The 15,007-nt window shown below is 32.6% G+C and overlaps 1 protein-coding gene across 1 annotated transcript in view; it reads left to right on the plus strand.

Annotated features, from left to right (window-relative positions):
- Positions 1-15,007, plus strand: part of LOC105201201 (proline hydroxylase buaE) — a 29,124-nt gene that overhangs the window by 11,155 nt on the left and 2,962 nt on the right. Inside the window, exons 2-3 of the mRNA XM_011169139.3 lie at positions 9,237-9,352; positions 14,690-14,805. Coding sequence (XP_011167441.1) covers positions 9,237-9,352; positions 14,690-14,805 — 232 coding nt within the window. The remainder of the gene's footprint in view (positions 1-9,236; positions 9,353-14,689; positions 14,806-15,007) is intronic.

Here is a 15,007-nt window from a genome sequence, read left to right on the forward strand (position 1 = left end):
TTCTTTGCTTTTAGATAATTTAATACGAAAAGATCTTGTATATGATTTCTGCTTTATCTTTTTCTTTCTTTATCTTTTTCTGCATATTTGTTTGTTCACTATTTAACTCTCACGCGTCACGTATGTACGTGAAAGCTAATGACCATGCTAGTTGAATTTACGAATTTTTCATGCTACAGTCACTTAAAGACTTCCAGAATTCGCGACAACGGGGGGTAATGTTGGCAAGTTGAAACGTGAGACATCAGAATGTATATGCTGGAAGTTACGGAATTATAACTACAAGCCACGTGTAAGCTTGCAAAGGTTTGTTGGTGTCTGGATGTCATAAATATGCATATGCGCATATTAAATATGAGACGGAATCAAGATATCTGTGAGAACCGCAAGTTTATTTTTACAATTCAGAATGTCAATGAGGCGAAATCAATGTATCCGTTCTAAACATAAGTCTGTCCGTTCGCAGTGCATTTCGCTGTTCTAAAAGTGCGTAATAAAAAGTCAAAGACACGCAGCAAATCCCCTTCTTTAAGACTCTTTCTCTTGTATTAATTTTAAACTTACGCTCTCACGATAAATATTAATCTTGAAACGAAATGAGTAAAAAAGATGCGCAAAAATTACAAAACATCCTGATATGGAATGACGTAGGAAGTTCGACATTGGCATCGTCGAATTGATAATAATACATTGAGATACAGGCGATTGCCACTTGTGTCGCAACCAACTTTGCACACGTACAGAGAATTGCAAATGCGTTAACGAAAACACGCGGAAGTTTGACTTTTACCGTTATGGCACGTGTCGTGAATAAAAGAAAAATTATATATTTCTTTTACTTACTACGTTCGTTTGACAGAGAATAAAATTTACAAATTTACTTGTAAGATATAAATTTATTTCACTAAAATAAATTATCTAAATACAGCGAAATAAAATTTTATTTTTAGAAAATAATGCAATTAATAAAAAAAAAACGAGACGTACTTTACGTTTCGTAATCAATCAATATTTCTTATAACCAAGCATTGAAGAAATCATATTTTGATTTTTTTTCTCAGTTTGAAAACACATTTGAGAGCCAGAGAATTTAAAAAAGTTTATTCGCAAAAAAAGAAAGAGCATCATCGTATTACAAATCTCGTTTGTGTGTTCATAAATGTACATACAAATCTGCAAGATATATTTACACGCGCATATCAAACGCATCATAAATTGAACATCATCGAATGACAAGATCTTTCCTTATCGCCTTTATATCGCTATATTGAAAAACTGCTTATCCTCTTGTTATGTAGATAAGTCTATGCGGTTTATGTATGTTTTCTGCATTTGCGCAGAACGCATGAAATAGACGTTTCCGTAAAAAGACGATTTTTCTAACTTTTTTCATAAAAATCACAGAACTTGTGAAGGAAATGTATTTAAACTTTATATATTTTTAATGAATTAATTTATTTACATGACGAATTCAATTATGAATTTGCGCGAGAAATTAAATTAGTAAGAATTAAATGATGTGACGTAGCTATTAATAGTGTATTATAGTAGTAGTAATATTTTTTTCTTTACCTATAACATATCTTTTAAGCATAAACTTTAGACGTAAAGCGCGTTTTTAAGTGATAAATTCAAAAGTGAATCTTATTTAGCGCTGGATCGTATTCGGCTCAGGTACCTTAGTAGTAATGAAAGCAGATGAGAATATATCAATTCCTAGAGTCACCTAGATCTAAAGAGTTCATCTGTGACTCTCACTAAGACCAGTTTTATTCAGGTTTAATACAGAGAGCTTGATCTTTACGTCTAACAGTCCCTAGGTTTCTTTAGACTTGACATACATACAGTCCTAAATTCTTAGGCTTATGCAGCCCTAGTTTCTTAGGCCTTACTACAGCCTTACTTCCTTGGGCCTGATACAGTCCCAGGTATCCTTGGCATAACCTTCGGAAAATATATGTAGGGTGGTCTTGGCAAAGGTACTCTCGATAGTCTGTCGTTGTCTTGCGCGTATGCGTGAGAAGTGACGATCATCACTTGATGTAGACATTAGTCTAAAAACATAATTATCTTACGAGTTAATTTTAATAACTAATATAACTAATGTAAAAAATGAGAAAAAGAAAGACGCAAGGTTATTAAAAATAATTTGTTATTCAAAATGATTAGGGTTTTGTGAATTTTGTGTGGGTAGTGCATTTAAAATACCATTAATTACAACCACACTAGGGGCCTAGTCTGCAACTCTTAACGGCATTGTCACTATTGTTATGCAGTTGTTGCGCAAGTATTTTATTTAGTAAAAAACTGCGTAATGACAACGTAACGATACCGACGCCGTCGTTAAGAGATACAGTATAGAAACTTTAAGAGTTTCGCTTTCCACCAGTATACATCTAGGTAAGATTTTAACTTTGCAAATTTTTTTTGTGGAAAAACGAAAAGAAATAAGTCGTATAAAAGTAACATAAAATAATGTTGTTGTTCAAATTATGTTTTAAAATACGCAAGACGGCTATATCTTGAAGACGACTCCACAGATTAACTTACAATTTGCAATTTTATTTATTTTTTTTTAAATATTAAAAACTAGTGTTTAACGTACGATTTTCTGTTTACAAAACTGCTGCATTTTTTAGAGCAGCCAAAAACTGAGCAAAAATTTATAGATAAAAGTCGCTATATTGACTTTGACCAGCTGTCATTTCGTTCAAATACAATATTTCGAAAAACGGGTATTTAAGCATTATCCATGTTTCAACTTTATAAAATATTATTTCGGTTTCTAATGAGTCCTGTGGGAACATGATCCTGATGATCACTGTAAACGCAGTTTTTCAAAGATAATTTAGAAAATTTAAGTAGCGATTATTTTATGTTACTTTTTAAAAAAAAATTTTAAACTCCAAATGGAGGAAAATATGATCTTTGCAATGAAACAAATAACTTCTCTATTTTTCTGTTTGTCAAAAAAATTTGCAAAGTTAGATCTTAATTTGACTCGTCTAACAAATATATGGTCTTTTAAGTAGGATTTGTTATTCTAGGAAAATATAAGAAATATTATGGATTATTTAAAAAATAAAAAATAAATTTTTGCATATATTAGCTATGCGTTTTGTAAAGCAACATTTGTACTACGATTTCCTATTATTTGAACATGTGTAATAACATTCAAATAGTTCTTATATCTTTAAATGGATCTGTGTATGTCATTTTATTTAAATATATTAACATATTGTTAACTTGCGCGTACTTTAAAGACTACAAGAATTCTGATAGTTGAGTTTTCGACCGCTAATTATTTAAATAGTTTTTAGATAATAAGTATACAAATGAGTTATGCGTAAGTATTACATAATGTTATGCATATAGATTATAAATGTACTGTACAGATATCGAAGAAATAAACATTTTATGAGTTTGTGTATGACAGTCAAGCTTATCTTTAGGATCGTGTACCGTTCTATTAAAATTGATTTTAAGAATTTTTCAATAAAATTTAGAACATAATGGTGTAATTACAAAAAATAAAAAAAAATTGAGAATTTATATTAATATTATTATATTAAATAAATTGTGAATTTAAACAAGATCTGTGTAAAATGAAATAAAAAATTACAATAATACATTGAATCAAATAAAAAATTTATAAATTAAAATGGCTGTCATAGATTAGATACTCCTTGTATTGTTTACTAAACAATCCAGATATCCAACAATAATACAAAATTTGTAATATTTGCCAATGTCGCACTTGCCAGTAGACTACATATCGTGCACCTTCGGAGTCGATGTCCGGTAACGGTATACCCGATCGTTATACTCTAGGCGAAAGTATCGGGGAGTCTGTCGCTACCAGGAGAAACTCCGACGAATATTTTCTCTGCGATTATATGTACACCCTAGAAACGGCTCCCCGTCTTTAGTTGCACTTGCAGGTATACCTCTTCTATGTTTGCTATGCAGAAGAATAGGCTACTGCTGTGGGAAAGTTTCTGTTTGTACTGAAATTAAAGATATGTTAAATATCGGCTTTATATCCCTTGTGCTGTTAACCCTTCAGTATCTTCAATGAATCATGTTTTCGAACATATTTTCAGCTGTCTTGCGTGCCAACTTGCGTACTTGGAAATTAAGAATGTTCAGTATTTGTTTTCAGAATTTAATAAAAATTTTACAAAGATAGTGTTTACAAGAAAGTGTTTTCACATATGGTTGGAGATTTATAAAAACATCCGATTTACTGTAAGAATAGAAAATTATAAGGATTTTAGCTTATAACGAATTTACATGTGACTTTATAGAAAATGTACAATATGATTGCGTTAATTTAAGTAACTATAATAGATAGAAAAAAATGATAAGAATTGATTTAAAATTTGAAAAAGTGTAGTTTATATATAGAAGAAATATTTGATTGAAGAATTTTGACCAAATGATTAAAAAATATTAAGAATGTACTGTAGCAAAATAGAGCAGCATTTTTGCTACAAAAATTATTATAAATCAAATTATTTATTGTTTTCTTCTTTGCAGTTTGGTTAAAAGGCTAAAATTTAGGCATTTGTGATCAAATTTTTTTGCTATATTGATTGAGAGAAAAAAAATAAATTTAAAAAGTCTTCAGTTTTTAAATTTCAATAATTTTTAGCTCGTATAGCCAGAACATCCTTAAATCAAATGATTTTAAAATAATTTTGTTATGGCTGCTGCAAACAGTTGAATATTATTGATTAGCGTAATTGTTGGTATAATAATTGTAGTTTTTATTGTACCTTTTTTTTTGGGAAGTAGGCCTCTCGATTCCAGCTTCAATAACTTATAAATTAAATAACAAAATGAAATGAATAATAGGCCGAATTAACGAGCGAATTTACAACTTTAATAGATTTTAAAATTTGTTACAATAATATATAAATATTAATCACGGAACGTGTTTCAATCTTACTTGATCCTCTTTAAACCGCCAAATACAATAACAATCAAGTTCATATGATGAAGCTGATATTACATATTTAAACCGTCAGGTTCTCAAGACACAAACTATAATCACATTTTTTTATGACAACCAAATAACCCTATTAGTATTAAGTAACATTCAAAATTATTTATTACACATGCGTTGAAATAAATATTATTGACAAGTGATGGCCAATATTTAAAATAAGAAGAAATTAAATTGATTGTTCAACTTTATCACTCATATTAAAGGAGGGAAAAAATTGAAAAATAAAGCTGTACTTTAATTTATCGAACTTCTTTTCTTTCAACAGATCAAAACATATTCGATAAACTCGTTTCTCATTGTTGCGATACGATTGTATACATTTCCACCACGTGGCGAGAGAGATAGATTCCATCGCATTAGACGTTTCGAAACATTTCTTTCGGAGCGTGACAGAAGGAATGTGGATGTTATAGATCGGTCGAATTACACATCACCAGCTGGCCGTTGCAGTTCGATCAGGATTAGACATCCGGAATCTATTATTAAAGGCCTACGTTTCTCTTATAGTTTCGCGATATTAATACGGCTTTGTCGGCGGCGGCTCTTTCGTCTTTCGCACGAGGTGATTTTGGCGTCGTGCCCGTGGCCGATGTATGCCTCGAGGACAGTGAAACGAAAGCAGTCCTTCTGCCGAGCTCGTCGTCATCGTTGCGTCTCGATGCTGCCAAAATAGCAAACAAAGTAGGAAGAGTGCTACGCCCTGCTGACGTCAAATTCACGGAGTACGCACGCCGGGGAATTTATTAGAGTATACAATCGTACCACATACCGTGTTCAACATTTTTTTAATCCTCCGAAACTGACGTCAAAATTTATAAGTTACTGGCGCTGGAATCGAGAGGCCTATTTGTATCGACTAATTAATTTCCAGGAACCAAAATGATATATCTTGTTTTAAAAAAGAATGAATACTGAGAATTTATTTTAACAATAAATCAAAATTTCAATAGACTTACTGTTGGGCCAATTGCCAAGGATTTGGAGGATTTTCCTCCTTTGGATTTTGTTAATTGTTACATGGAAAGAATAATTTTGCTGAAATGCAGATTTGAAAATAATTGTGTTGATTATTTAAAAAATTATATTAGACATTAGAAATTATATTAATATGGTTACTACAATGTCATAACTGTTTACAGCAACGTTATCATACTTGGGCGTTCTACATAATTATTTTGATGTCTTAACATAAAATTATTCTCTGATCTACATCTAGTTAAATTTTTAGATGCTGCGGTTTGTTCTTTTCGTGTATTACCACGGCAATATTTTTGAGAAACGATAAAAGTACTATAGATCTTTATATTTTCCTCTTCTAAAGATTTTTCTAAATTTTTTAGCCATCTAAAAAGTTCTCCATGATAATAACAAAATCTACATTAGAAGAAAGTCCCCCAACTTGACAACTCTGTCGGAAGATTAACAATGATTCTCAGATAGCAAGAGGCCGTTATTTGTCACTTTAATGTCAAAATGATGTTTTTGACGACATTTTGATGTCAAAATGACGACAAACAGCGTTAGTTTGTTACCTGGGATTGTATCAAGGAAGTGAATCTTAGCACACGATATATCAACCATGATATGTGAATATGACATAATTGCAATCATAAAATTAACTGGAATCGTGTGTAAGTGTAATAGAAGGCTGAACCTATCTAGTGGTTTCATTTTTTTACTCCATTATCACGATATCGGTCATAAAGAGTGATATATTACTTTTTTTGTTAATACAACAATTTCTTACGTTCAAATACTAATAAAAAAATTATATTGTATTAATCGTGGTAAAAGAAAATTATATAAAATATCGTGCGTCAGCATTAACGCAGAGACATCTTTTTTCTTATGTTGAAAAAATCTCTATGTATGAAGATTTATGTAAACAATAAAAAATCCAATTTTTCTAATTTAATCGTCATTAATCGATTAAAAAGGATACGCTTGCGAGAATTGTCGTAAATCGCTGTGCCAATAGTCCATCTTCGATAAGATTGCGAAAATAATTTCTAACGCGCGAACGCGCACAGTCGAGAATAAAACTTAATTGCCAAGTGCACAACCGAGAGTTAATCGAGCGGACATTAGTCAGGCAAATGTAATAATCGCGATACGCGTACGAGGCATATATCTGCGTTTTATTTCTCCTTGCCATGGACGGATCTCATTACGACACAAGGCTCGAGGACGATGGCTTTCTCGAGAATCATGACCTCGCGTCGATTTTCAAGGCTTGCTGCTAACCATTTTTGATTTTCGTTACTTAAATTGACGACACAAAATCATAGCAACAATGAACGCCGTTAACATCGTTTGCGACGCATATTTGCTGATGCACAAGTGAATATAAGTGGGTAAACGTAAGATGCTATGCATCATGTTTTAATATGCATAAATTTATTTTTAATTGTTTTGTTAAACATTTTTTTACTTTAACTGCTCTGTTGAATAAACTGATACTTTTTACGCCTATCTTTATATTTATTGTGGTAATCGTAATGAGAAATGATTGTGGCAAACGGAATACGACAGTCAACTTTTTATTCTTTTGTATTTTATTTAAATAGTAATAATATTTGAGTGTTTTGATTAAGTGAAAATTAAGAAATTATGAATGTGATATGATTATAATTATAAAATATAACTATTGTGTGCAAGTGCAGCAGGAGAATGAATCTGTTTGCAAGTATTGTTTTCTTTACTCCACTATCACAATATCGGTCTCAATGTCAATGAACGCTCATTGAGTGAAAGAACTTAATCGATCATTGCTGCAGCCGGCATCGGTATCGCATATCGTTTAAAGACCTAGAGTCGAGAAACTTAATACTGACAATGAGTACCTCAACACTTCCTTAATCCGCAATCAGCGTTTGGCGTAATCTTTCGCGAAATCTGAGCTTTTTCGACATTTTCACAGATACTGATATTGTATTTATAAACTACTATGTGTGCGCGTGTGTGTTATGTACATACACACGTTACATTTTATAAATATATTTATTATGTTATAATTACAGGTATTATAATTATAGGTCGTTCTCTACATACATTGGAGTTACGTTCTGATACTTTGGTTGTAAATCAAATTTATATAAATGCTATTTGACTTAACGAAATAATTACACTTGTTTACGAAAAATATATATTTTTAATTATTTTGAACTAGATGAGATATTACTTACAGATAGTTGGATGTTGAAAACGATGTTGCAAGCCAATTTTCATCACAGGTAAGTCAGGTTTCTGAAATAATTGAGATTTGATGTGCAAAGAATAACTTTTATTGCGATATTTGAAATTTTTTTTATCACAGTTTCAAGATAATGCTTATTTTGATTACAAAAAAAGTTTTCAAACATAGCAATAAAGACCCTTTTCACGCATCTTAATTATTCCGAAAACCTGATATACTGGTAAAAATTGACTTTCGATATTGTTTTTCAACACTCAAAAATAAAGAAACACTTTGTCTGATTCAAAGTAATTTGTAGCTGTAAACTAGTGTTATTTTATTTATTAAAAATGATTGTAGATCTCTATTTAATGATGAAACAAATTTTGTTAAAGATCAAGTTTGGGAACGTTAATTTCATAAAAGTAATGCGTTACCATTAGATTTCTAAATTACATCATTTAATAAGCAATATTAACTGTAATAATTAATATTATATATATAACTTTAAACCAGTTTTTTCTTCAAATTAAACTTTATATTAAGCTTTATATCAAACTTTACATGTATCTAATATATCTTTAGATTCTTTAATATCTTTATTTTTTATTGTACTTATTTTTATAGATTCATAATTTTATATTTATAACGCAAATTTTATCAAATATTTTTTTTTGTTTTTAAATATTAACTTTCCGCGCAAACTATCCCGTTTTTTACATTACTATAAAAATGTAACGACGTTACCATTACTGAAAAAATAACAGTTGTTAAAAAAAAGTTACGGTAACGTTAACAGTACATGCGTTACTTTAAACTCTAAATACCTCTATGCGTGTAAAATTTTATATTTATATTAAGTTGAATATTATTACATGTACGTAATCTGTAATAATTGATGTCCCACATCTTTCGATATATCACGCGCGCTGGAATTTGTGCTCAACACAAAAGTCAATGTTATTAAATCAGAATTTCCAAGGAGAATAAATTTTCGCAAAATTGTATTTCTCATCTGTGTACTCGAGCGTTCTCTTATGATTATTTCAGGCACGGAGAGATGTCCTCAGAAGGGAGTCGTGAAGCAGGTGGCCTCGAAACTGCTAAGGGCGCTGTCCGAGAAAGGATTGGCCTTGCTCGTCAACCACGGCATTCCAGAGTGCAAGGTACAACGAGAAAAGAGGGAGGGGCGCGTTTGCAAAACGATTAGCAATCGCGAGGTTTCCTTTGATTAATCAGACGCCGATGTTGTCGGTCTTGCTGATTTCCGCCGCCTCGCAAATGTGATCGATATCACGCGCTGTCGCAACTCACCGTCGTGACCGAATAATTTGAAACGCTAATTGAACCGAGTCGATTAATTCATAGCACTTTTGCAATGTCGAATTCAAAATTTATATCTAAAGAGAAAATAAACATATTATTCTTCTAACGGTTTTAAACAGATACCCGAAAAGATATTAAGGGGCCTTTTTAGAGTCTGAGACTTTGGTGAAAATTACAGGAGTGCGTTCTACTTTCAATCTTATTTGTAATTCACGAGGACAAGTAATTAACAATAATTAACCAGCTAAAGCATAATCAGAAATAACAATAAGCGTACTAAAGTATTATCTGTACATAATACTGTTTTTGCCAATATTAATTCGTGACACACAAGATCGTTCTGGCGTTTCAATTAGTTAACAATAGCGAATGATTTTTTTTTTTTTTTTTTTTTTTTTTTTTTGAGGCAGGCAGAGCGAGAGAGAGAGGATTTTTTTTTACGGAGTGTCGCTCGAGTTTCATAATTTACATAAATTAAAGATTGTTTTTCCTCCGTTATCGAACACTTATCTTGGAATTCGATATCTTAGAGCAGCTACCAAGGAGCAGTTGCGTTTTCAAGGGCTCAAGATAAACACACAATACTCGTTGCGCAATGGCCTTGTCGGCTTTTACGTCCGCTATCGGAAACTTAACTGCGGGTGATATCGCGACGATATATTGCAAGTATTCGCGCGATAATCCGCCCCACGACTTATACGGACTTGCAATCGCGCGAATATATACTTCAATGAGTAACGCGGCCGAGTCGATGCAAGAATATTATTCGCGCCTGTGCACGTAACGAGAAAATACGTACCGTGTTGAAAAGAAAAAGAAAAAAAAACCCGCGCAGACGTGCCGCCAATACATCACCACGCCACAGGGAGATAACATGATTTCTCAAGGATATTTTTATAATGTATCGTCTGAAATGTGAGATCATGACTCGGTCCTCGAATGTTAATGAGCGGTAGCTAGGCGGTTCATTAAAACACGCCTGAATCGCTTATCGCTTGAGATAAGTATACCGGATGAGCGAGTCATTAAATTTAACAGACGTGCTCTTTGTTTCATACATATTTGATTTTTTTGTTTGTTATCAATCTCTGTAGATTATCAAAATTAATGGAGTAGCCCAGGGGTCTTATTCTCTTCCTTGATACTTCTTCTAGACAGATTCCAGAAAGCCTATGTTTACGAGATTTATCATCGGTTTTTATCTCGATTGAACTGATTACTTGCTTGCCCCGGTTAATTCTGATGATATACATATTTAATTATATATTGTAGACGGACAGGGTTGGGTAGGTTAATATATTTTTCTAACTAAATTAAATTAAAATTAATGATTTATAAAATTAATTTAATTACGTTTAGAGTTACATGAACAAAAAATACTAAAAGTTAAAAGTTACGTTAAAATTAAATTAACTTAAATTAAAAATTAATTTTGAGAAACATTATTTATATTAAATTAGAAAGTCCTAAATTTTTAAAGTTAGATTACTCAAAACAATTATACGCATCAAATAAATTTAATATTTTATTTGTAAATTAAGTTTACATAAAATAAGAGAGGAATGTTGTTTTTATATGGGAACGTATTTTTTCTTTTATAAATATTTTTGTATAGATAAATTTTTATATTAAATCGAGAATTTCGACCGATATGTGAAAACAAATATTAACGAAACAATATAAACGAAAAGCCTAGACGGTCTTAGGTAGATTTTAGTGCTAATATTTATTGAGTGATTTTAAATCCATTTTCAAGTTCACGAAACTGCGCGCCGAATAACTTTTCGGTTTTAAAACACAGTTTATAACAGAAGTTGAATAAAAAATAATAATATCATGTTATTAAATTGAAAGTCGATTTAATAATAACTGATGCTCACAAGCATCTAATTAACCTTTTCTCCCCTAAAAAACTATAAAGAATTTGTTAGAAAGAAGATAAATGTTTAACTTACAAGAAACGTTTTTCATTGAGCCGTCTTCAATTTAACTCATGTAGTGTTTTTATTTAGCGTTTGCAATGTAGAAGAAATCGCGTAGGAAAGGAAAATTATAATACATGCCTAATGAATTCAAAGTTATACTGCATTGTTATTTTTCAGTAAAAATCAAAGATCTGTAAATCCTTATATAAGCCATAAGTTGAGTGAAACAATTTTGGTTTTTTTGTCCTTCTGATCTTAGAGAAAAAATTAAATTTTTTATTGAATATAAAGTATTCTATAGAAATTTTATGTCACACACATGCATGGACAGACTGCGTATATTATTGTATAACGCATGTTGATTATATTATTGTACAAGATTTTTTTCACCTTAAATTAATAAAACTATAAAATTATCAACAGGCAATATCTGCATAATAGTCGATACATTATTATAAGGCGTTGATATTGGACGTAAAAATTAAGAAAAATTTTATCGTTCTAACGTTCTTTTCTTGCAACTCTCACAATGACTAGAAACTTTCTTCAATCATGTTACTTTTCTCATATTCCCTCGAAATACATTTGTAGACGACGAAAAATTGAAATTTAGTTTGAAAATAAAATAAAATAAAATTTGATTAAAAAAATATCTGTTTTACTTATCCATTATTTGGTACAAAATTTCTATGGAATATTGTACATTCTCAATAAAAAATGCAATTTTTTTTTAAGATCACGACAAAAAGAATGAAAAAGACCAAAGTTGATGGTGTTTACTCAATTTGGCTTATATAAGAATTTACAGATTTTCCGATTTTTACTAAAAAATAACGATTTATCATAACTTTGAATTCATTCAGCACACAATTTTCTTACGTAATTCTACATTACCAATACTAAACAAACACTACTGTGAGTCAAGTTAAAGATGGCTCAATGAAAAACGTTCTCGCTAAGAAAAAAATTAATAAATAAAAGTTTATGTGTTTCAAAAATAACAAATAAAAGTTAAAAATTAAATCATTAAAAATTAACCAAGTTAAAAGTTATTTTTTAAATTTATTATTTAACTTTTAACTAACACTATTCAACCCTGATCGTAGCTAACGAAGATTTAAATTTCGAAGTTCGCGAAATAAAAAAGAAACGTCGCGCGTCTTCGATCATTTTCACCGAACGACTCGCGATCGAATCGCAAATCGTAAAGCGGCTCGCAACGGCAGCTGACAGCGATACGCGGCAGAATATGCTGGAACAAAGCTCACCGTGGCTGACGACGGACGGTGCACTTTGTTCCGCGTATTGGTTTCCATTTCTAGTTATTGAAATTGCACGGCGGATAAGCATCGCGCGCGCATGAACATGCAACGATAGACGATTATTCCGCCGGCGGAATTAGGAGCGATAATCCTCAGGTTTTTTTCTTCCTCCGCTGCGATCTTTTTCCAGCATTACGTAACTACGTAACGGACGCATGCGATATTACGCCATCGGATAGCACACATACACATCGTGCCCGATCATCTCTCCCGAGCGGTGGTACCGCCCGTTGACTTCAAGAGAACCGTCGCCGTGCCGCGTGACATATGACCCGCCGCGTCGGCGCGTATACGTGAATCATCGTTCCATCTCCGCGATGTGCTTCGCGATACCTTCTCGATATTACCCGTCATTCGGGGAATCGGAGACCGCGCGCGGGTGACCGTCGCCAGCACGGCGTGTTATGAAACCTTACGCGATTATGCGGCATTTAACGTGCCCGTGTATTAACGTCTCTCGCGTGTATTTAATAACAATTCCGCGAAGGCAAAAAGAAAACCTGTAAAAGCGCGCGCCGACTGCGATCGAAGGAGATCTCGGTCGAAGCGCGCGACGGGATTACCCGAGCGACTTGAATTTATCAAGCTTGAATTAAAAATGAGATCCGCTCGCGCGGAAAATTGAAAAGAGAAGGAAGCACGCTCGCAGACGTAGCGTTTCCTGAGAGGTTTATTTCAGAGCGATTGTTTGTACAATTGTGACGACCGACGCAAAAGCGATGTCGTAAACTGCGGCCGTGGCTGGTGCCTCGGCGTTCTCTCTTCTCGAAAACGTTGATTTTCTTTTTCCTTGGAATTAACGTCGTCAAACTTATCATGGATATTTGATTCATCCGTTCGGGAAACTGCTTATTACCGGAACGATCTGGATATCGCGATGCACGTATACCTCCGCGTTACGCACGTTACCCGAAGGAGCGTAACGCGAAATCTGAAAGACGCGATTACGGTTGTCGAGATACGCGTCTTCTCGCAGACAATAATTTTCATCGAAAGCAGACCCTCTTATCGTCGCGTAAATATCCGTTTTTTTTTCCATTGCGTCTCGTTCACACCTGGCTGATGACGTTAAAGCGAAAAATTCACGAGTCACGATCGTTCCGCTTCCAGAGTGTTGCACTTATATAATTTAAAATTACAAATGGATAAAAATAAGATAAATGATATGTAAATATATCTTAGATAGTACGAAGATGATTTTAATTGGTCTGGATAAAAGAAAATTATACATGGCTTGTCTAGACAATTGTTAGATAATATCGCTGTTGAGCAGAACACTTTAGAATACCATATGAAAATAAATACGTTCATATTTTTCTTTCTGAATATTTCTTCAAAAACAAAAATTCCTCAATTAATTTAATTTGGTAGAAAATATTCCTCTTTGGATTTGAATCAGTACGCAAATAAAAATCAAAATTAAAAAACAGGAGAAATAGGTAACTCGCATTTTATAATGTGACTGACAAAATTTTTTGTAAAAGTTTTGGAATTTATAAAAAATTTCGGGGCAACTTTTATATTGCACTACTGATCTATACAATCTGGATTGCGTTTCGGCGTACAGTGTCACTATTAAAAGTCTATAATATTACTATAGATTTTTTCTGATATTGACAGTAAATTTCGGAATGTAATCTTGTTATTATCATTTTGAAAAATTCTCCTGCTGAATAAATGATAACTTGGAGGCTAATGACTCCTCTCATTCTTGTTATTGTTCACGTTATCTTAGATAATTTGAAAAAGATAACACTTGTATTATTTGAGATAAAGATGTAGATAATATATATTATAATATCTAGATACAGATAAGATGAAGCATTTCTTTATCTAGATAATTATCTAAAAAACTTTATATAGATAACGGCAAACACTGCTCGCTTCGCAAGCTTCGCTAATAACTTTGTTTTTCTCCATGTGTTCGCAGATGAAGGCAGCTTACAGAGCCCTAGACGCATTTTGCGAGCTACCGGACGAGACGCGAGCAAAATACGAGCGCGTTTCGCAGGATAATCACGGCTACGTTAAACCGGGCACGGAAAAGTAAGTTGGAAAATTGCATTCTCAAATTGTTCGCGTAATTCAATTTGCCGCAATTCGATTTAATGAACGTTCTCTTGTATTAACCAACCGCAATTTGTAGCTGGATAATGGTACAACAAGCGGCACGTATCGCTCGAGTTCAGTCCACATCCTAAAAATATTTCTAATGAAGCTGATCATTATATGTTGCTCATACGTAAAT

This window comes from Solenopsis invicta, chromosome 1 (assembly GCF_016802725.1).
Source record: "Solenopsis invicta isolate M01_SB chromosome 1, UNIL_Sinv_3.0, whole genome shotgun sequence".
NCBI lineage: Eukaryota > Metazoa > Arthropoda > Insecta > Hymenoptera > Formicidae > Solenopsis > Solenopsis invicta.